At 42.9% G+C, this 24,135-nt stretch overlaps 2 protein-coding genes across 3 annotated transcripts; one reads left to right on the forward strand and one right to left on the reverse strand.

Moving 5' to 3' along the window:
• Nucleotides 1–6,893: 6,893 nt before the first annotated feature.
• On the reverse strand, nucleotides 6,894–10,719 carry LOC123095678 (nucleolar GTP-binding protein 1). Its single transcript, XM_044517220.1, has 3 exons — nucleotides 10,609–10,719; nucleotides 7,535–9,616; nucleotides 6,894–7,153 (listed from the first exon to the last, which is right to left on the reverse strand). Exon 2 carries the CDS (start codon nucleotides 9,584–9,586, stop codon nucleotides 7,577–7,579), a length of 2,010 nt encoding a protein of 669 aa, XP_044373155.1. The 5' UTR covers nucleotides 9,587–9,616; nucleotides 10,609–10,719; the 3' UTR covers nucleotides 6,894–7,153; nucleotides 7,535–7,576.
• Nucleotides 10,720–10,819: 100 nt separating this feature from the next.
• Nucleotides 10,820–16,305, forward strand: LOC123095679 (2Fe-2S ferredoxin). 2 transcript variants are annotated; one of them, XM_044517221.1, is made up of 9 exons: nucleotides 10,820–10,935; nucleotides 11,082–11,166; nucleotides 13,296–13,360; nucleotides 13,698–13,765; nucleotides 14,045–14,151; nucleotides 14,333–14,382; nucleotides 14,472–14,554; nucleotides 15,339–15,664; nucleotides 16,046–16,305. In XM_044517221.1, exons 2-8 carry the CDS (start codon nucleotides 11,112–11,114, stop codon nucleotides 15,409–15,411), a joined length of 501 nt encoding a protein of 166 aa, XP_044373156.1. In that variant the 5' UTR covers nucleotides 10,820–10,935; nucleotides 11,082–11,111; the 3' UTR covers nucleotides 15,412–15,664; nucleotides 16,046–16,305. The 2 variants fall into 2 exon arrangements, with proteins under 2 accessions (XP_044373156.1, XP_044373157.1); XM_044517222.1 differs by having other exon boundaries at nucleotides 10,825–10,935; nucleotides 13,299–13,360.
• The last annotated feature ends 7,830 nt before the right edge of the window (nucleotides 16,306–24,135 follow it).

Consider the following 24,135-nt stretch of genomic DNA (forward strand, 5'->3'; position numbering starts at 1 on the left):
TTGTGTGTGTATCCTCAAAACAAAAAAGTAAAGTGTGTGTTTTTTTTTAAAAAAATGTGTCATTTGTTGAGGATTCCTTTTTTTACGATTATGATTCATGAACATTTAAAAACAATTGTCAACTTAAAAAAAACATTGAACATTTTTCTAAATTCATGAATATTTTTAGAGTCAATGTACATTTCAAATTTGTGAACATTTCTTTTACAAACTTTATTTCAAATCTGTGAATAGTTTTTGAAATCCAACAATATTGTTTAATTCACTTTTTAAAAAATCATGGTTTTTTTAATTCGCAACATTTTCAACAATGAATGATTTTTAAATTTGTGAACATTTTTTTTGCAAACTTTATTTCAAATATGTGAATATTTTTTGAAATCCAAGAGTATTGTTAAATCCACTTTTTTAAACATGTTTTTTTAATTCGCAACATTTTCAACAATGCATGATTTTTAAAATCTGTGAACATCTTTTGATTTAACGAATTTTTCAAAAAAAAAAACAATTGATTGGCAATTGTACGCACCTATGTTTGGTGTCGCCTCTCTCACATCCTCAACGTCTTTTTACTAGTAGAACGTCCATCTATTACAACGGGTTTCTAAAAAAAATGCTACTCACGGAGCTAAAAAAAACCCGAGAACAATGCCGTCTTAGCTAATACATATTTTCTTTTTGACAATCAGGTAACACACGTCATATTATCAAACACAATAATATTATTGACAACTCAATAATACGATGAATGTCATCCAAACAAATATCCATCACTGATCCAATGCCTATGTTTTTCTCATATTGTGTTTGCTAAACTACAATTGTTATTATTGCTATTGTTACCACTACTATCAAAACTATCAAACTACTGTGCTAGTAAACACTTTACTGCAGAGAAATAACTTTTCAGGTGTGGTTGAATTGACAACTCAACTGTTAAAGCTTATAAATATAGCTCCACTTGTGCCAAATCAATAAATTTGAGTGAAATACTACACTCCAAGACTGTTGCGATTATCTATACTTGTGGGTCATCACCGGCCCGCCTCATCTCCGGTGGCCTTAGAGCAATATGGACGTGGTGGATCCCGGGCCTTGCCGGTGCGAGAGCTCCGTTTTTAGATGTGTTTGCGAGTTTTGTTAGGTTTTGTGTCTTGCTCCGAAAGGCGAGACAATGGCGGCTCCTTGGAGATGGAACAAGGTTCTTCCTGCCTATCCCTGTTTCGGTGGTGCATCTAGCATCAGCGGTGGGCGTGTGTCTCCCGGCGGATCTGCCTCTGGTGGATTGTTCATTTACATTTGTGTGTCTTCAGTTGGATCATCTACGCTACTCTTTTCGACGACGGTTGCTGGTTCTATGAGGTCTTAGCACGACGACCGTTTACTACAACAAATTTTGCCTGGCTTCGGTGAGGAAGAGGCGACGACAGCGGCACACCTTCGACTCGCTTCAGTGTTTATAGTCATCGCTAGGTGGTCTATAAACCTGGATGTAATTTTTATTATTTTTTGTGTTTGTTGTACTGCCGTGATGAGCGTGCGTGCTCAAGGGGACGTGAAGTCAAATTTCCACGAGTAAATTGCAGAAAACCACCAGTTTGAGGGCTAGGTTAGCAGAAATCACTATGTTACAGTTTCTTGGCAAAAAACACCAACTCTCTTGTAAACAATTTGCAAATACCACTGATCGGTGGATCGGGCACCGATAAGTGGATTTATGACAGGTGTGGCCCGGTTTTTGCCGACGTGGCGCTGTCAGCTGGTCGGACAGCCGTTAGACGCTGTTAGACGGCGCCGTTCGTTCTGTTTCCTCTTATCCCCCGTCTTCTTCCCCCGTTTCCCCCTTATTCTCCCCTGTTCCCGGTCGTGCGGCGCACCGTCCCCGCCCCCCGCCGCAGACATGAGTCCGGCGAAGTCGAGCGATGCTGGCGGCGGCGCCCAGCCATCCACTGGCGAGACGTGCGGGAGCTCGAACCCTACGAAGGCGACGACAGAAGAAGATGAGGAGGAGGACCTGCAGTACTCGGTGGAATTCAGGGCGGCCAGATCATTCGGCGCGTCGGTGAAGGCAAATCCAGTTGGAAGCTAGCACATTGCTTCAGCTTTCGGCGGCGTCTAGTGAGATCCCAGTCCCATTCCCCTCCCCAATCACATTCCCTTCTGTTGCTAGGGTTAGGGTTAATGTAGTTCTAGGGTTTGTGTGTGTTGTAGTTCTAGGGTTTGTGTGTGTTATAGTTCTGTACTTAGAATGATATAGTTCTTTAATTAGATGCTTACAACTAGGGTTTTTGTAAATAGAAGGATATGAATTGTTGCACTCAAATGATGTTCTGCTCTGTTCTGTACTAGCTTGCTTCAGTTTTCCTTAAGTACTTATAGTGCACTATTGTATTATTATTTGCAGTCTTGAAGATGAGGTTTGGGAATTGAGGATGCATTTTCATGACAGAGATAATATTGAAAGGAGTATGATGATGTCAGACATCACATATTACAATTTGGTAGCACTTATGGAGACAGAAGGGTATGGTTTTAGAGATTATATGTATTATGTGAGGGACCCTGGGCTAGGGATTGAAGGAATGGAAGAAATAGATGATGATGATGATAAGTTAGAGGAAATTTTAGACCACATAGCAGAGCAGAATAACAAGATATTGAATGTGACAATAGTTAGGGCCAGTGCAGAGAAAGTTCCCAATATAAATACCAGTGTTAATGTCATTGAGATGCAGACCCCAATAGAACAAATTGGAGAGCCCAAACTGTATCAGATTGATGATGAAGGAGTGTTGTTCAATGCTGAAAATGTGCATGTAGAAGCTGAGAGTTGTGATGCAGGAGGAGAACAAGAGCCAGTGCCCTTGCAGTTTGACACACAGCAGAGCAGAATAAATGTGAGCCTGGAACCTGCTTTAGGTGATGCAGTAGTGAAAGAATACCATGTGACTGACAATTCAGAGGAGCAACTGTTAATAGAGCAAGAAATGGAGGAGAAAAGGAGAAATGAAATTGAAATGTTTAGGAAGAACAAGAAGGAAAGAGCGAAGGAGACTTGTTTGAACAGGAAAGCGGCAGTGATGGACAATGAAGAGGATAGTGATGATGATGATCTGGTAGAATATGGTGATCATGCAGTGGTTAGTTCATTGCATGCAATGCTATTAATTAGCAAAAAAACATTAAGTTTTCTTGTTTTCCTCTCCGCCTTGGTCGCGGTGCACATCGTAAGATGACTTACACACCTAGATGGAGGGAGTACCAAATTTAGGTTTTTTGTTTTGTTTTGGCAATCTCAGGTAATACAGAGTGCACGAATATGAGTTACATATTATGCTGCTGTATACAGTCGAAACGTGTGACCTGTGTATTATTATGTTCTTGTTGTATCTGTAGTTGTATTGCTGTGACCTGTTGAATTATGTCACTTTTATGTAGGAAGTGATTTTGTTCTCTTAAATTTGTAGCCAAACAAGGTTTCAGAAGTTTCAGGTACCCCTCTTGTTACGGCTCTTCATTGTACTAAACATGGAGTGAGTGAATCTGATTCATTGGAATGTGTGAAGCTACTTGTCAAAGGTCTGGTATCCTGTTTGCTTTTTTTCCTTACATCTTATGATTAGGCAGGAACCGATTTGTTATTGTAGAGTAATATAGGTTGTTTTGTTAGTTGATCCCTCTAGTTATATGATCTGCTGTGTGCATGGCATTTTGCTTTGCATAATATGGGTACACAGGCTGGCGCTGATGTGAATTCTGCTCATCCAAGTACTCCCTTGGTGGTGGCAACTACGGTTGGTTTGGCTGACTGCATTAAGTACTTGCTGGAGGCTGGCGCGGATCCTAACATTCCAGATGAACAGGTGAACTTTTGTTCTTCCTAATTTCTTGCTGTTCTTACCGTGGTGGGAAATCTAATGCATATGGTATATTTTTATGCACAGTCCACGGGTGCGTGCTTGTGGCATAGAGTTGCACGTGTATGATTATATCTGTCTACACATTGCGCACACCCATGTTGGGTTCACATGGAATTGCTTGTTTTCACGATGCTGTATTGTAACTATCTTTTTATTTTCTTTGTATGTTATAATCAGCACTTAGCAGAACTTAATGAATTCTCTTGATGAATATATTCCAATGGAAAATCCCTTCCACCATATCCTTGTTAATCAAGCTATTAAGTTTGCTGATGTGGCATATTGAAATATGTTCTTTCCATTAAGTGTATCTTCTTTGTTTTGTTACTTCACAGCATGGCCGGATGCCAATACAAATTGCTGCAAGTTCTGGAAGAAGAAGCCATGTGGAGATTCTATTTCCTTTCACTTCTCCCATCAGAGCAATGGCAAACTGGACTGTGGAAGGAATTATTGCTCACGAGAAGTCAAGATGCTCAATTTCTAAGGTTTGACTTGACTTGAAAGTTCTCAAATCATTATACATTTCTATGATTGTTTATATGCCCCTCCACCTTTATTACAAACTTCTGTGCATAGGCTTCAAATTGACAAAAATAGGGGGAGGGGGAGGGGTTGGGGGTGAATGTCACCATTGCTGCATGTCTCCCACATGAACCTAGTGGATATTAATCAAAGATAGAGAAGATGAAAATAATATATATGGCCGAGAGATATGCTGGAACCGGGTGTTGGCATAGCAGCACCAGAGAAGAGTGGAGAATGGAGGAGACCCGGGGGGGGGGGGGGGATGAGCGCTGAAAATAAATCTGGAGGGCAGATGGTGATAGGAGGAAGGAAACTGAATGAAAGAACTCATGGAGGGTGATCACTGAGGAGTAATAGGTGAGGTGAGAGCAAGACATGATTGGAACTATGAACTATCTATGCAACTCTACTCTAAATTGTTATATAAGAACATAAGTTGGTGCATGTGTAGGTCCATTGTTACGAAACATCTCTTCTTAACCTCTCCAAACCAGCGCACTCCTAACAAAATAATACTCCCTCCGTCCCAAAATAAGTGTCTCTTCACTCTATGTATAAAAGGTTGAGACACTTATTTTGGGACAGAGGGAGTACATCCGTTTGACCAATGTATTTGTACATCTCTTCACTCTATGTATAAAAGGTCGATATTGTGAATATCCTAATACTATTATTCTTATCTAAGTTGATGCCGGATGTAGAGGAGGCATAACATGCCGTTCACACCGCACAAACGTTGTTAAAGTGTGCAGTTGTCCACTTTATTACCCTTTTAAATTGATGCCAGTAGTTCGAGTTACATAGCTAAAGACAAAACTTGTCGTGCCCTTTATATATTTCTTTCATCACCCTGAAATACATGATATGATATCATTCACCTGTTGTAGCATATTTATTGTTCTGTAGCAATACATGGGCAACTTACTAGTTATGTTTATTTAGAGGTATAATATCACAAATTACACACTTGACTTGAAAATGACATTAAGAATTTCAACAAATAACACTCCCAGGGAATACTCCATTGCAGCACTTGATTCAAATAACTCCCTTATCCCCAACTCTGGTTGCATCCTCCGTTCCTGCTACAATCCGGTGATATCTGCACTTGTGCCCCTAGGCTGCCACTGGTTGGCCATGACAGCCTGTCCCAGTTGCCTGTCCTGACATTCAAAACGTTCAAAAGGCAAAGAGTATTTTTCACCTGCATGTGTGCTATTAAGTTTTTCATGACAACTGGTGTTGCCTGGTCTCAAGAAACAACGTCTCCTAGCATTAAATAAGTGAGAAACTCTGTTGCAGTCCTCTGCAAGCATTGAAAATATTTAAATATTCCAATGACTGAAATCATTACTATTTTCAGTGATCTGCTGGTGTGCCATTTTTCCAGAATTGCTGCTCCTCGTGATGTCATTTTGAAGTCTAACCTTATTTTCCCCTAATTTATGTTCATGATTTAGGAAGAGTCTTGTAACAAGATCAACAATAAAGTAGCCATGCTGAAATCTCAAGGAAAAGAGGCAGTTAAGAGAAATGACTACCTTGGCGCTTCAAAGCTCTACACTAAGGTACGTGCTTGCATACTAACATTGATTCCATTTCAATGCTATTTTACGTGTCTTATGAAGTCACACTTATGTTTCATATTCAGTGTTGGTGCAACCTATTTGGTCATGCTTTTCTTTTTCGAACCCATTGGCACTTGCACTGAGGTTGTTTTTTCATAAGAAGCGAGCAGCCTACAAAGGCTAGGCCTCGGATGCAGCTGGTTGAGCACTCTGACAGTTGGTGGCACAGTTTGTGTTTTGCTGACCTTTTAGTTAACCGAGAATTGCTGGCTGCATAACTAATACGGTTCGGAACTGAAATAGCTAGCTGGATTATAAACATAGCAAATTATGCAAAACCACATGTGTGACATATAACCGTAGATGCTATAGTACTTATAGTTTCAGCTGTTAGGAATATGCACTGTTGTATGCCTTTGTCTAGACTGGGAAATTTAGTTCATGACAAAGTTGTCTAGACTGGGATTTAAACACATGTGGTTTGCTGAAATTTAGTGAATATGCACTGTTAGGAATAGTCACATAAATAACATACTTACAAACTAATAACTTTGTCTAGACTGGGAACTTTGTCATGCACTGTTGTATGCCTTGTATCCAAGTGAGTATAGAAAGAATAAAGTTACAACTCGCAGTAGAACATGCAGAGTTGTTAAGTTTTAAAACAACAAGAGGGGTCAAAACCCTACCAAGTTATTTCACCAGACTAGATAACTCACCAAGTATGATTAAGTTCCTCTTGAGAAACAGCTAGCACTTGCCATTTACCAACCGCAAGCACTGGGGCCAGACAATGCTGAGGGGGTGCACGTTGAAATTACTGAAACTCACAGGTTCCAGACCAAGGTGCAATATCACAGTATCAAAACATTTCACAAAAAGGAAAACAAGCGGCCCGTTCAAATACATTAATAACACCATCAAACAAAATTCGACTCCGCTCCGCACAAGTGCAGAGTAAACCGAAGGTACAACCATATAGTTCAACAACAATGTAGTCTAACAAACAAAGCGGAACACAGAGCAAATGCCAGATAAAAATAAAATTGCAATAGATAGTAGTATCTCCAGCTGCCAGATTGACACTGAAGCCTCCCCCGATGCCCAGCACGAAAAATGGCAGTGATCCAATAGTTCCTGCATAAGGATAAAATGAAAGGGCTGAGCTTCAACCTTACAATAAACATGTGGATGTAGCTCAAGCAATACTTTACAAACTTCTCTATAAGATCCTGGAGTGCTTGCATCACCAATCACAAGTTTATAATGACGATGCTTTTACATATCAATTGAGGAAATTACTAATCCAATTTGACAGTACAGTATAATCCATAAACAGAAATCTCAGCTAACTACACCGCAACCAATTGACTACAAGATCAGTGCTGGTTCTAACATTTGCATTCGGTTTACAAAATCAGCATAATTTCAAGATTAATAACCCTATCCATATGGGGAAAACAGAAAGATTTGTTAACTAGGTGGAAGAATAACCAAGTGAAAGCACAGTTTCCGTACCTGATCGAGTGATTGCAAGCAGCAACGTCCACATTGACTGGTTTATCGCCTCTGGGTCTTTCCAACTCCTCGTTTTCCAGAGAAGAGATGCTTCGGTTTCAAGGTGGGGATGACGCGATCCGCCTCTCCACGGCGAGCCTCCTTGTTCCTGTTCTTGACAGAGTCCCTCGATTTCTTGATGGCCTTCTTCTTTTGAGCAACGTCCCGGATCCCGTCACCTGGTACGACCTCTTCAATTGGTCGTGATTTGGACCTAGACCTCGACCTCGTACGCAGCTTCTTGTCGGAGTGCTGGCCATCAACGTCCATAGCGTCGTCACCATCAGCTCTGCTCAGTGACCTCTCACGCTTACGGCCTCTTGACTGGCTGCGAAGTCGGTTCACAGCCGCAGTAGGATCAACGCCCATGGATGTGAGTTGCCTGCCCAGTCTCTTGGTTGTGAACTTCCTATCCTTGTCATGCTTCCTTGGAACAATAGGACGGCTCTCTGCAGTACTCTTCTTCATCCTATGCTCTTGGATGAGCATTGCCTTCTTCTTCCTAATCTTACCCAATATCTCTCGCTGTTCTTCAGTTAATTCATCATGGCCATCAATCATGAAAGCATCCTGAGCAGCCTCTTCTTCAAGACGAAGACCCTCCTCCCTTTCCAGCTCCTCACACCTTTCCAAGATATCCGGATCCAGGAAATCAGCAACATTATGGCCATCCAATATCTCAGGGAGAATATCTTCCTTCCATTCATCATCAGCCAACAAGTAATGCTTCTTGAGACTGGCGGAATAGACTCCAGCACCTCCATTCTCATTCTCAAGGTCCCTCTCAAGTTTCTTCTTTTCCTTTGCAGCAGCAATCGCTTGAGCTTCAAGAACAGCCTGAGGAATACAAGTAGGCCTATCTCTGTTGTCACGAGGCTTGGGCATAGCAACATGAAACCTGTTTAAGCAGTCATTGATCTTCTTTGACTTCATCTTGATCTCCACCCTCTGCTCAAGAAGCCTCTCACATGCAGCATTTTTAACAGCCATCACACCCTCATCTGTTAAAGCACTCATAGTCAACAAAACACCCTCTTCACTAGGATCTCCACCTTGAGGTATAGTCTTCATAGCCTCTGACTTCATCTCCATCACCAGCTTCATGTCCTCTTCAGAAAGCCCGTCAAGCGGCTGCAGATCAGTCTTGTTGCACACAATGACCAGAGGCTTATTCATGAACAAGGATTTAATACTGTGGAAGAGTGCAGCTTGCTGAGCAATAGTGTACCCACAAGAACCAGAGATGTCCAAGAAGAACAGCACAGCAGCCCTCAAGTGAGCAAGAGCGGTGATACTGCACATCTCTATGATGTTCCTGTCCTCAAAAGGACGATCAAGGATCCCTGGAGTGTCAATCACTTGGTACCGCAGATACTTGTAATCTGCATGGCCAACAAAAAGGGATTTTGTTGTGAAAGCATAAGGCTGTACGTCCACATCAGCCCTCGTAACCTTGTTCATGAAAGAGCTCTTCCCAACATTTGGATACCCACAAATCAAGATAGTACGGGTGTTTGGGTCAATTGATGGAAGCCTGGCCATGTGCTGCCTGATCTGCTCCAGGTATGCCAAACTAGGACTGATACGCTTTAGAACAGTACACATGCGACCTAGTGCAGCTACCTTCAGGCACTTGCACCGGTACAGGGTGTCTCCATACTTGAGCAGCCTCAGATAGTCCTTGGAGATCTTTGCAATGATATTTCTAGCTGTATTGATCTGACCCAAGGCAAGTTTGTAGTGATCCTTGTTGTAGAGCACATGAAGGAGATCGCCATAGAAAGGGTGGATGTCATCCAGTCTGGGGAACTCATCGATGATGGTGGACAGCTTTTCATAGAAGTTCTGCTGGGTATAGCGAACCTTGCGCATATAGAACTGGCGAATGCGGTTGATAGCATAGCCCTTGTGGACAACAGTTGGTGTTTGCCTCTGAGTGCGGGACAAGATTATGTCAATGAAGTCCTTCCCAGGAGGGACAACAGTGATTTTCTTGAAATTATACTGCACCATCTTGCCGATGTAAAGCTTGGCTACTTATTCCTGTGATACAAACAAATGTCATGTCAATCCTATGTAGATAAACAGGTGAAAAAACCAATGCGGAAAAACGGGTACAAGCAAATGCAAGAAATCACAATTTCCAAAAAACATAGCCAGGGAGAAATCTAGCAAGCACCGCATAAAAAACATCTATCTAAAATCATGTGAAGACTATAGATTCATGCCCATCATTATCAGTGCATCCTATTTACACACAAGGAAACCTTTGATTTATAAAATACATAAGACAAAAGGGCCAGGAGAATAAGTCAGGACCTTAAACATGCACACCGTTCTTATATGAAAGAAAAAAGAACATCTACACACCTAGATACCAGCAAGTCAAGGTCCGGTTTCTTTCTCAGTAGCTAAAAATAGTTGAACCACTAGTATGGTCAACTGGTTGCATCAGACCAGAACACTAACTCAGGATCTGAAACACTCACACCATTCTTACATGGTGGAAACATCCTCTCATAGGAGGAAGTGCAACAGCAACACATGCATGCTTTTCATTCTCATCGCGTCAAATACTTGATGGATTTTACAAAATTACCACAAATAAAAGCAGGAAGACAGCAGCAGTAGTTCCAACTACTGACAAAATACCACGCCAGGTGTCTAAATCGGCTGCAGCTAAACTAGCCGGCAGCCTTGAATCAATCATAATAATATCAAATTAGAAAACTACTAATCAACCATCCCCTATCTTCTGCATCAAATCAGCCAACCCTTATTGAGCCGCTTGTTACAAATCCTACAGTCAGATACGAGACATGGCGCAAAACAGAAGCAATTGCTCTATTCGCAAACTCTTGAGAGATTCAACCAGGGACGAGCATGGGCATGTTGAACCAAGTCCACAAATCTACACAAGTAAAGTCCACATCCGCAGACATCCGCGAGGATCATCACGGGTACACGGCTATGCGAGACGGTCGGCACGCAGGGACGGAAGCGGAGAGCGGAGGGGAAAGTCGGCGGCTACTTACGGCGTGAGGCGGCGGCGGCGGGACGTAGGTTTCGCCTCGGTGGAGGCGGCGGGCGTCCGGCGGCGGACGGAGTGGGGAGGAGGAAAGAGGAGGGTTTAGGGAAGGGTTTCCTCCGGGCTCTTATGTGCTAGCTAACGGGCTTTCCTCTCGGCCCATCTAACGGCCATTCTCCAGCCCACTTACCTACGGCCCACGGTACTGGAGGCGGCGGTGGTTCGAGAATCGACCACGGCTCAGCCAGCCTCCTCCACCACATCCGCCGCCTACCTCCCCCCTTCCCGCCGCCGTGGAAGGAGACCGGCGGCTGGCTCCCACCGCTTCCGCGAGGTTCGTCTCCTCCGCCGCTCCTGATTTTCCCTTGATCCATCGCTCCCGCTGCTAGACTGTCTCTCTTGCTTCTGCGTGGTGATTCTTTGGGCCTGCAGCCCGGCGTTTGTGGTGCTGATTCGTGGTTTCTTGAATTGTTCCTCTAGGGTTCGGAGGCAGTAGGCTCCGCTGCTGCCATGCTCTCCAGGATCTCTCAACTCGGGGCGCGGCTCGTGCGCGAGACCAGAGCTGGTTGGTGTCTCTCCACCCCTTCCTGCTACACTACATCTGTTACATTAGGAATTAGGAGAAAATGGTTGTGCTTGGACCTAATTAGGAATGTCCGAAGAACGTGAATTTGTATAAATGTGATGCATACGTGAAGCACGCTGCGCTTGGACCCAATTCTTTGTGGTTACCATTGTAATGAGATAGCCACTGTTTATGTTAGCCGATTCCTGAGTTGGGAGTCATATTCTTTATTTTATTTTGTCACTGAAGAGAGAGCTTTGTTTGATTGAAGCCATAAGGTTCTTAGAATCTTCAGAAACCAATGCCCGACATTAGTCAGGAGTAGAATTAAGCCAGAACCCTACCAAACCAATAATTCTAGCGTTCAGCGCTAATTCATGGCCAACTTTATTAAACTCTCTCTTTGCTCACACAAACTGGATGTCTGCAACTTGACTCCGAACACTTATGATTTTGTTGATAAGCCCGCATTTTCTGGGCCTGTTGCTCCCTTTAGCATTCATAGGCACAATAAGTTTCACTGGAAAAGGGGCCCTGGCATCAGGTATTTGCAACTACAATTCCTTCTTTTTGGTAGCTAACAGCTCAGATTTTCTGCATCCGAGCAAGTAACAGAAGAGCTGCACAAAGAGGACAGAACAGTCAGACCTTCTAGCCGCAAAACCAATGCTAGCTTCACCTGTCGCTGGAGAGAAGGATCCGTCTACATTAGTTTTCGTCCAGCCGGATAATGGCGCCAACCAACACAACATCTCACTGGGTTCATTTCGGCTGTACACGTCCTCTGCTGGTGTCAGTGTACTAATTCCAGGCTCAAACATCGACTGTTCATTTTGCCTTTATAGTCACCCAGCAGCTTTAAGCTGCACATATTGAGACTAGCTATATAGTTTTGGAGAAAAATAACTGAATCTTTTATGCGAGGACATATTGAGACTAGCTATATAGTTTTGAAGAAAAATAACTGAATCTTTTATGCGAGCTTCTCTTTTATTGTGGATTCAATCGTTTGTCAGGTGCCACGCTCTCCACAAAAGAAGGAGGACCAGCCCCCTGGTCTCCTTACTCAGATTTGCAATCAAGATCAGCAGCAATCTTTTCCTGTATAAGCAAACTGAGATTCTTCAGGAATATCCCACACCTTTTTAACTTCCATACGAAGAGCTCTTGCCTTTGTACAGTTAACCACTGCATGAAAACTATCTTCTTCTGCAACACCACATATAGAGCATGGACTATTAACCTCCAGGGTATGTTTCAGTTTGTTTCTCTTCGTAGCCAAGTTATCAGCAGCTAAGCGCCAGACGAAAGCATGAACTTTATTAGGCATAGGGGCAGACCGAATATTACGCCAAATAGGTCTAGAACAGTCACCTGCTCTACTCGCACCCTCCTGCACAGGACTCTCAACAGTGAGGTTATAAGCCAGTTTATAAGCACTTTTGACGGAGAGCATACCATTTTTCTCATAGTTCCAGGCTATGAAATCTTCAAATTTATACTCGAAGAGGTGAATATTCAGGATTTGATCAGTGTCGTGTAGGAGAAAAGTTCTTGCAATCAGTTGAGTGTTCCACTCTTTTCTTCCTGGGATCAACAGTTGTTTGACTCAAGATAATCTTAAACTTCCCCTTTCTGAACTGATCTTTAGGTTAGGATTCCTTGGCAGCCAATTGTCCCTCCAAATATGAGCTTTACTTCCATCCCTAATCCTCCAGATAATTGCCTTTTTAAGAGGGTCGAGGCCATGTTCAATTCCCCTTCAGCCAGGCGATGCATCATTTTTTAAAACTGTATCAATGAGGTTCCCTCTTGGGTAGTATATGATCTTGAGGAGTCTTTCACATAAAGTGTTTGGGTAAGTGAGAAGACACCAGGCTTGTCTAGCGAGCAAAGCCTGGTTAAAAAGCATCGAGTCTCTGAATCCAACACCTCCTTGAACTTTTGGTTTAGTGAGGTTTTCCCAAGCAGTTCAATGAATCCTCTTTTGATCCTGGTTTTCAGCCCACCAAAACTGTCTCGTCATGTTTCTTGATTGCTTATTTTGAGAAACCTTCCGGGTTTACACATGCCTAGTTTGGTGAAGGTATTATTTGGTTCTGCATTCTCAAATCGTTGACTTCTTGCAGCAGGAAACTTGTCAAGCCATAGCAGCAATTACTACCGAGGTCTCAGCCGGCATTCAGCCCCAGCGGTTAGTCCTTTTGTACTGTTATAATCGTTGTGATTGCTAGTATAGAATATGTTATTGCCTATTGCCTTCTGTTCCTGCTGCGGCCGAGAATATAACCAAAGCATCAATAGAATTGTTTTTCTATACATGATGCACACAGTACTTTGTGTTTCAGATTCATTTTGAAGTTTTTTCAAAAAGTAAAGATTTTCTTTTCTCTACCTCTATATCGTTTTGCCGCCTCCACATATGTGCAAGCAAACACTGCCTTCTGCTTGTTAAAAAAAACCTTCTGGTGAAATCTGTTTGTGTGTACAGAAGTGATGATTTATCATTTGCACTGGTCTTTGTTTTTCAGAAGAGCATCCTCTTCTCCACCGCAACAACAAGTAGTCATCATGATGAAGGCGGTGACGACAAGGAGAAGTGAGTGTGTTTGTCTTCTTCCATTTTTTTATGCAGCATGAAATTTAAACACCTAGGCATCTTTGTATCTTTGGAGTAAGCAGTATATTAGTCCAGACCATCTCCTAATTTTATTTTTCTTTGTTAACATTTATCGCCTTCTGATGGGCTGCTCCTTCCACATGTTGAGGAAATAGCGTGATCGGTTTTACTGAATGTTAGTATTCAGCTTTGAGAAATATTTGACATGGAGTAAAGAACTGGTCTTCTGACAAGAGCAATTTTCTCTTCCATGTGCAGAATCTCTGTAACATTTGTGAACAAGGATGGCACTGAGAAAACGATACGTGTTCCTGTCGGAATGTCCATGTTAGAAGCTGCTCATGAAAATGACATAGAACTTGAAGGTTTTTAAACTATCTGTCTATTCACCTCACACCCCATCACATGCACTGTCTGTTACATCATGTTACTATCTTTGATCACTTTTTAAATAGGCATATTAATGTGTCCTTTTAAGATCTTGTCAGCTGATTTCAGTTGTAGGTGATAACCTTGCCTAGTATTTTGGATTTTTGGTTACTGCAGGAGCATGTGAAGGGTCGCTCGCATGTTCCACTTGTCATGTCATAGTTATGGTATGTTGTAGATATAACCCATGCTGTTTTTTAATCTTCAGTTATAGAAGCTGAAAGTTCTTCTGACTAGCAAATTGAATCTTATCCAGGATGTAAAGGACTATAACAAGCTAGAGGATCCAACAGATGAGGAAAATGATATGCTTGACCTTGCATTTGGGCTGACAGAAACGTAAGTGGATATCTATCTGCTAAAGGATTCTTTTTTGTTTATCCATCTTTTATGAACCCCTCAAGTTTAGTAGTATCTATGTGTCATACAAACAAGCATATCGAAATATCTTAAAATCTACCCCCTCCGTCCCATAATATAAGATCGTTTTGCAAGTTGCTTGCAAAACGATCTTATATTATGGGATGGAGAGAGTACTTATTCATTGCGCCATTGTGAAAAAAATCCTTCCAGCATCTATATATGCAACCTTTAGGAACCATATAAGTAGTGCTACAGTGTCAACCAGGAGGTTCAGGGTTTGGAGGAAACCAAAGTGTAGGACTCAAAAGTAGTACAGGAGTATGATAGGATAGCACTTGCCATCCTCGGGAATTGCATTGCCTCATTCCTACGCAAAAAATGAGCTTTGAGGGGATGTGTAGTTTCCTCCAAAAACACAGGAAATTAATAGTATTCCTAAGGAATACTGCACCCGTTTCCTACAAACCCAATGCATTTAATGGAAGTTTTCCTCTGGAATCCCCGTTCCTATGTTTTGCCTATGAGAATCCTTCAAACCGAATGAGGCCTTGTATTAGGCTATTAGCGATGAACGGAAATCAGATAGAACTAATTGATAGAATAGCTAATTATGCTATCCCACATGGCCATACAGGTAGGCTGTAGATGTATAAACGCCATTGTGGCTTTGTACTATAGTATTACTTCCTAAAAGAAAATTGTTAATTGTTATATGTTAAATGTTAGGATCAAGAATAATCTGTTAAATAACCTTTTTCAGGTCCCGTCTTGGCTGCCAAGTAATAGCGAAGCCCGAACTCCGACAAGAAGCTGCGTACGAGGTCGAGGTCTAGGTCCAAATCACGACCAATTGAAGAGGTCGTACCAGGTGACGGGATCCGGGACGTTGCTCAAAAGAAGAAGGCCATCAAGAAATCGAGGGACTCTGTCAAGAACAGGAACAAGGAGGCTCGCCGTGGAGAGGCGGATCGCGTCATCCCCACCTTGAAACCGAAGCATCTCTTCTCTGGAAAACGAGGAGTTGGAAAGACCCAGAGGCGATAAACCAGTCAATGTGGACGTTGCTGCTTGCAATCACTCGATCAGGTACGGAAACTGTGCTTTCACTTGGTTATTCTTCCACCTAGTTAACAAATCTTTCTGTTTTCCCCATATGGATAGGGTTATTAATCTTGAAATTATGCTGATTTTGTAAACCGAATGCAAATGTTAGAACCAGCACTGATCTTGTAGTCAATTGGTTGCGGTGTAGTTAGCTGAGATTTCTGTTTATGGATTATACTGTACTGTCAAATTGGATTAGTAATTTCCTCAATTGATATGTAAAAGCATCGTCATTATAAACTTGTGATTGGTGATGCAAGCACTCCAGGATCTTATAGAGAAGTTTGTAAAGTATTGCTTGAGCTACATCCACATGTTTATTGTAAGGTTGAAGCTCAGCCCTTTCATTTTATCCTTATGCAGGAACTATTGGATCACTGCCATTTTTCGTGCTGGGCATCGGGGGAGGCTTCAGTGTCAATCTGGCAGCTGGAGATACTACTATCTATTGCAATTTTATTTTTATCTGGCATTTGCTCTGTGTTCCGCTTTGTTTGTTAGACTACATTGTTGTTGAACTATATGGTTGTACCTTCGGTTTACTCTGCACTTGTGCGGAGCGGAGTCGAATTTTGTTTGATGGTGTTATTAATGTATTTGAACGGGCCGCTTGTTTTCCTTTTTGTGAAATGTTTTGATACTGTGATATTGCACCTTGGTCTGGAACCTGTGAGTTTCAGTAATTTCAACGTGCACCCCCTCAGCATTGTCTGGCCCCAGTGCTTGCGGTTGGTAAATGGCAAGTGCTAGCTGTTTCTCAAGAGGAACTTAATCATACTTGGTGAGTTATCTAGTCTGGTGAAATAACTTGGTAGGGTTTTGACCCCTCTTGTTGTTTTAAAACTTAACAACTCTGCATGTTCTACTGCGAGTTGTAACTTTATTCTTTCTATACTCACTTGGATACAAGGCATACAACAGTGCATGACAAAGTTCCCAGTCTAGACAAAGTTATTAGTTTGTAAGTATGTTATTTATGTGACTATTCCTAACAGTGCATATTCACTAAATTTCAGCAAACCACATGTGTTTAAATCCCAGTCTAGACAACTTTGTCATGAACTAAATTTCCCAGTCTAGACAAAGGCATACAACAGTGCATATTCCTAACAGCTGAAACTATAAGTACTATAGCATCTACGGTTATATGTCACACATGTGGTTTTGCATAATTTGCTATGTTTATAATCCAGCTAGCTATTTCAGTTCCGAACCGTATTAGTTATGCAGCCAGCAATTCTCGGTTAACTAAAAGGTCAGCAAAACACAAACTGTGCCACCAACTGTCAGAGTGCTCAACCAGCTGCATCCGAGGCCTAGCCTTTGTAGGCTGCTCGCTTCTTATGAAAAAACAACCTCAGTGCAAGTGCCAATGGGTTCGAAAAAGAAAAGCATGACCAAATAGGTTGCACCAACACTGAATATGAAACATAAGTGTGACTTCATAAGACACGTAAAATAGCATTGAAATGGAATCAATGTTAGTATGCAAGCACGTACCTTAGTGTAGAGCTTTGAAGCGCCAAGGTAGTCATTTCTCTTAACTGCCTCTTTTCCTTGAGATTTCAGCATGGCTACTTTATTGTTGATCTTGTTACAAGACTCTTCCTAAATCATGAACATAAATTAGGGGAAAATAAGGTTAGACTTCAAAATGACATCACGAGGAGCAGCAATTCTGGAAAAATGGCACACCAGCAGATCACTGAAAATAGTAATGATTTCAGTCATTGGAATATTTAAATTTTCAATGCTTGCAGAGGACTGCAACAGAGTTTCTCACTTATTTAATGCTAGGAGACGTTGTTTCTTGAGACCAGGCAACACCAGTTGTCATGAAAAACTTAATAGCACACATGCAGGTGAAAAATACTCTTTGCCTTTTGAACGTTTTGAATGTCAGGACAGGCAACTGGGACAGGCTGTCATGGCCAACCAGTGGCAGCCTAGGGGCACAAGTGCAGATATCACCGGATTGTAGCAGGAACGGAGGATGCAACCAGAGTTGGGGATAAGGGAGTTATTTGAATCAAGTGCTGCAATGGAGTATTCCCTGGGAGTGTTATTTGTTGAAATTCTTAATGTCATTTTCAAGTCAAGTGTGTAATTTGTGATATTATACCTCTAAATAAACATAACTAGTAAGTTGCCCATGTATTGCTACAGAACAATAAATATGCTACAACAGGTGAATGATATCATATCATGTATTTCAGGGTGATGAAAGAAATATATAAAGGGCACGACAAGTTTGTCTTTAGCTATGTAACTCGAACTACTGGCATCAATTTAAAAGGGTAATAAAGTGGACAACTGCACACTTTAACAACGTTTGTGCGGTGTGAACGGCATGTTATGCCTCCTCTACATCCGGCATCAACTTAGATAAGAATAATAGTATTAGGATATTCACAATATCGACCTTTTATACATAGAGTGAAGAGATGTACAAATACATTGGTCAAACGGATGTACTCCCTCTGTCCCAAAATAAGTGTCTCAACCTTTTATACATAGAGTGAAGAGACACTTATTTTGGGACGGAGGGAGTATTATTTTTGTTAGGAGTGCGCTGGTTTGGAGAGGTTAAGAAGAGATGTTTCGTAACAATGGACCTACACATGCACCAACTTATGTTCTTATATAACAATTTAGAGTAGAGTTGCATAGATAGTTCATAGTTCCAATCATGTCTTGCTCTCACCTCACCTATTACTCCTCAGTGATCACCCTCCATGAGTTCTTTCATTCAGTTTCCTTCCTCCTATCCCCATCTGCCCCCCAGATTTATTTTCAGCGCTCACCCCCCCCCCCCCCGGGTCTCCTCCATTCTCCACTCTTCTCTGGTGCTGCTATGCCAACACCCGGTTCCAGCATATCTCTCGGCCATATATATTATTTTCATCTTCTCTATCTTTGATTAATATCCACTAGGTTCATGTGGGAGACATGCAGCAATGGTGACATTCACCCCCAACCCCTCCCCCTCCCCCTATTTTTGTCAATTTGAAGCCTATGCACAGAAGTTTGTAATAAAGGTGGAGGGGCATATAAACAATCATAGAAATGTATAATGATTTGAGAACTTTCAAGTCAAGTCAAACCTTAGAAATTGAGCATCTTGACTTCTCGTGAGCAATAATTCCTTCCACAGTCCAGTTTGCCATTGCTCTGATGGGAGAAGTGAAAGGAAATAGAATCTCCACATGGCTTCTTCTTCCAGAACTTGCAGCAATTTGTATTGGCATCCGGCCATGCTGTGAAGTAACAAAACAAAGAAGATACACTTAATGGAAAGAACATATTTCAATATGCCACATCAGCAAACTTAATAGCTTGATTAACAAGGATATGGTGGAAGGGATTTTCCATTGGAATATATTCATCAAGAGAATTCATTAAGTTCTGCTAAGTGCTGATTATAACATACAAAGAAAATAAAAAGATAGTTACAATACAGCATCGTGAAAACAAGCAATTCCATGTGAACCCAACATGGGTGTGCGCAATGTGTAGACAGATATAATCATACACGTGCAACTCTATGCCACAAGCACGCACCCGTGGACTGTGCATAAAAAATATACCATATGCATTAGATTTCCCACCACGGTAAGAACAGCAAGAAATTAGGAAGAACAAAAGTTCACCTGTTCATCTGGAATGTTAGGATCCGCGCCAGCCTCCAGCAAGTACTTAATGCAGTCAGCCAAACCAACCGTAGTTGCCACCACCAAGGGAGTACTTGGATGAGCAGAATTCACATCAGCGCCAGCCTGTGTACCCATATTATGCAAAGCAAAATGCCATGCACACAGCAGATCATATAACTAGAGGGATCAACTAACAAAACAACCTATATTACTCTACAATAACAAATCGGTTCCTGCCTAATCATAAGATGTAAGGAAAAAAAGCAAACAGGATACCAGACCTTTGACAAGTAGCTTCACACATTCCAATGAATCAGATTCACTCACTCCATGTTTAGTACAATGAAGAGCCGTAACAAGAGGGGTACCTGAAACTTCTGAAACCTTGTTTGGCTACAAATTTAAGAGAACAAAATCACTTCCTACATAAAAGTGACATAATTCAACAGGTCACAGCAATACAACTACAGATACAACAAGAACATAATAATACACAGGTCACACGTTTCGACTGTATACAGCAGCATAATATGTAACTCATATTCGTGCACTCTGTATTACCTGAGATTGCCAAAACAAAACAAAAAACCTAAATTTGGTACTCCCTCCATCTAGGTGTGTAAGTCATCTTACGATGTGCACCGCGACCAAGGCGGAGAGGAAAACAAGAAAACTTAATGTTTTTTTGCTAATTAATAGCATTGCATGCAATGAACTAACCACTGCATGATCACCATATTCTACCAGATCATCATCATCACTATCCTCTTCATTGTCCATCACTGCCGCTTTCCTGTTCAAACAAGTCTCCTTCGCTCTTTCCTTCTTGTTCTTCCTAAACATTTCAATTTCATTTCTCCTTTTCTCCTCCATTTCTTGCTCTATTAACAGTTGCTCCTCTGAATTGTCAGTCACATGGTATTCTTTCACTACTGCATCACCTAAAGCAGGTTCCAGGCTCACATTTATTCTGCTCTGCTGTGTGTCAAACTGCAAGGGCACTGGCTCTTGTTCTCCTCCTGCATCACAACTCTCAGCTTCTACATGCACATTTTCAGCATTGAACAACACTCCTTCATCATCAATCTGATACAGTTTGGGCTCTCCAATTTGTTCTATTGGGGTCTGCATCTCAATGACATTAACACTGGTATTTATATTGGGAACTTTCTCTGCACTGGCCCTAACTATTGTCACATTCAATATCTTGTTATTCTGCTCTGCTATGTGGTCTAAAATTTCCTCTAACTTATCATCATCATCATCTATTTCTTCCATTCCTTCAATCCCTAGCCCAGGGTCCCTCACATAATACATATAATCTCTAAAACCATACCCTTCTGTCTCCATAAGTGCTACCAAATTGTAATATGTGATGTCTGACATCATCATACTCCTTTCAATATTATCTCTGTCATGAAAATGCATCCTCAATTCCCAAACCTCATCTTCAAGACTGCAAATAATAATACAATAGTGCACTATAAGTACTTAAGGAAAACTCTGCACTTGTGCGGAGCGGAGTCGAATTTTGTTTGATGGTGTTATTAATGTATTTGAACGGGCCGCTTGTTTTCCTTTTTGTGAAATGTTTTGATACTGTGATATTGCACCTTGGTCTGGAACCTGTGAGTTTCAGTAATTTCAACGTGCACCCCCTCAGCATTGTCTGGCCCCAGTGCTTGCGGTTGGTAAATGGCAAGTGCTAGCTGTTTCTCAAGAGGAACTTAATCATACTTGGTGAGTTATCTAGTCTGGTGAAATAACTTGGTAGGGTTTTGACCCCTCTTGTTGTTTTAAAACTTAACAACTCTGCATGTTCTACTGCGAGTTGTAACTTTATTCTTTCTATACTCACTTGGATACAAGGCATACAACAGTGCATGACAAAGTTCCCAGTCTAGACAAAGTTATTAGTTTATTCCCTCGCGCGCCCCCGTACTGCGCTCCCCGTGCTTGGCCCCGCGCCCGCCCGTACTCGTCCGCCCCTCCCGCGGCCGCCGTTCGCGCGTGGTCTCCCGTGGTCTTCCGCCTGCTGTTCGGTGGTTCCTCTGCTTACGGGTCTCTCCAAAAAAAAAATGACTGCTGCATCGGGCTATGTTTCTGTCCCTCGCTGTCCGGTGATCTTTGATGGTACTAACTACACCGAGTTCGCTGGCTTCATGCGCATTCACATGCGTGGCATCCGTCTCTGGGGTGTTCTTTCTGGCGAGGTCTGCTGTCCGCCACGTCCGGTTCCTCCGGTGGCCCCTACTCCGCCGACTCCACTGGTTTTTCCTACGGATGCTAATCACGCCGCCAAGGATGCGGCTAAGATTGCTGATGAGGCTGCTGATCGTGCCTATGATGAGAGGGCTTTGGCTTATGAGGAGGCTCTTCAGACGTATCATGGTGCTTTGTCTGTTTACACTCAGTGGCTTGATGATGATGCTCGTGCTGCAGCTGTTCTCACTGCTAGTGTTCTGCCTCAGTTTGCTTCTGAGTTTCTGGGTCTTCCTACTGTCTTCCAGATGTGGACCTGTCTTCGTCAGCGCTATGAGCCCTCTGGTGATGCCTTATATCTTTCTGTGGTTCGTCAGGAGCATGCTCTTCAGCAGGGTGACTCTACTGTTGATGACTTTTATGCACAGAGTTCTGCTATCTGGCGCCAGCTTGATTCTCTCCGCAGTGCTGGTTGTCGTACTTGCCCCTGCTGCCAGGCTGTCCAGGTCGATTTGGAGTTTCATCGCGTCTACGAGTTCCTGTCTCGGCTCCGTAAGGAGTTTGAGCCCCGGCGTGCTCAGTTGTTTGCTCGTGGCCGTATTTCTCTCATGGAGGCGCTCTCCGAGATTCGTGCTGAGGAGACTTGCCTACGTGGTGCTGGTTTGCTGGAGGTTCCCTTTGTGCTCGTTACTCGGGTTTCTTCCACTCCACCTGCTGCACCGCCCCATTCTCGCTCGAGTGCTCCGCCGCTCTTGCCCACTCCTTCTGGAGGCTCAGGTCGGCCCCGTTCACATTGTGACTACTGCAACAATGATGGTCATATTGAGTCCTAGTGCTACACAAAGCGGAAACACCTGCGCAAGGCGCGATCATCCTCCTCAGGGCCTTCATCATCTCCCTCGCCAGCTTCAGCCATTGCTTTGACTGAGCAGGATATTCTGAGACTTAAGCGTCTGCTCGCGGCTTCAGGTTCTTCCTCGACGGGTACTGCTGGTTCTGTGACTGATGCTTCCCGCACTGAGCCCCCGCCCTCTACACAGTCAGGTACATCCCCATGGGTTCTGGATTCTGGAGCTTCTTTTCATATGTCTTCTCATTCTTCCGCTTTGTCTTCTCTTCGCTCGCTGGATTCTCCTGTTCATGTCTTCATTGCTGATGGTACTCCACTTTCTGTTACTAGTAGAGGCCATCTTTCTACTCCTTCTTATTCTGTTCCTGATGTTGCTCATGTTCCTCGACTTACCATGAATCTGTTTTCTGCTGGTCAACTTACTGATTCTGGTTGTCGTGTCATCCTTGATGTTGACTCTTGTTCTGTCCAGGATCGTCGCACGCACACTCTGGTTGGGGCTGGCCCTCGCCGCCGTGATTCTCAGGGTCTTTGGGAGTTGGACTGGCTTCATGTTCCTTCCGCTGTCACCACCATCGCCAGTTCCTCCGCTGCTGTCGCTTCTGTTACTGGTTCCTTCAAGCAGTGGCATCATCGACTTGGTCATCTGTGTGGTTCTCGATTATCGTCTTTAGTTCGTCGAGGTCTTCTGGGGTCTGTCTCAGGAGATGTCTCTTTAGAGTGTCAGGGTTGTCGTCTTGGCAAGCAGATTCAGTTACCATATTCCCATAGCGAGTCAGTGTCTCAGCGTCCTTTCGATTTAGTCCATTCTGATGTATGGGGTCCGGCTCCTTTCACTTCGAAAGGTGGTCATAAATACTATATTATTTTCATCGATGATTTTTCTCGTTACACATGGCTTTATTTCATGACTTCACGTAGTGAGGTGTTGTCTATTTATAAGCGTTTTGCTGCCATGGTTCATACTCAGTTCTCTTCGCCCATTCGTGTTTTCGTGCTGACTCCGCTGGTGAGTATATCTCTAAGATGTTGCATGGTGTCCTTGCTGAACAGGGTACTCTTGCCCAGTTCTCTTGTCCTGGTGCTCATGCTCAGAATGGTGTGTCTGAGCGCAAGCATCGTCACCTTCTTGAGACGGCTCGTGCTATGATGATCGCCGCCTCTCTTCCGCCTCATTTTTGGGCCGAGGCTATCTCCACTTCCGTCTATCTCATCAACCTTCAGCCATCTGCTGCTTTGCAGGGTGGTGTTCCTTTTGAGCGTCTGTTTGATCGTTCTCCCGATTATTCGATGCTTCGCTTGTTTGGTTGTGTTTGCTATGTTCTTCTTGCCCCTCGCGAACGCACCAAACTAACCGCTCAGTCTGTTGAGTGTGTCTTCTTAGGCTACAGTGATGAGCATAAGGGCTATCGTTGTTGGGATCCTGTTGGTCGTCGGATGCGTATCTCTCGAGATGTGACTTTTGATGAGTCTCGTCCTTTTTATCCACGCCCATCTTCTTCGCTGTTTTCAGTGGAGGACATCTCTTTCCTCACTTTTCCTGACTCCCCTATCACTCCCGTCGTGCCTGTGCCTATTCGTTCCACTCCCTTTGCTTCTCCACCACTCGTCGATTCGCCGCCATCTTCTCCGGTCTCCTCACCGAGCCTGTCACCGGATTCTACACCTTCATCTCCGGTGACTTCTTCGTCGCCACCCCCTGATTCTACCTTGGCGATTCCTCCTTCTCTTGTTCCATCTTTTCCTCA

This window comes from Triticum aestivum, chromosome 4D (genome assembly GCF_018294505.1).
Source record: "Triticum aestivum cultivar Chinese Spring chromosome 4D, IWGSC CS RefSeq v2.1, whole genome shotgun sequence".
Taxonomy (NCBI): Eukaryota; Viridiplantae; Streptophyta; class Magnoliopsida; order Poales; family Poaceae; genus Triticum; species Triticum aestivum.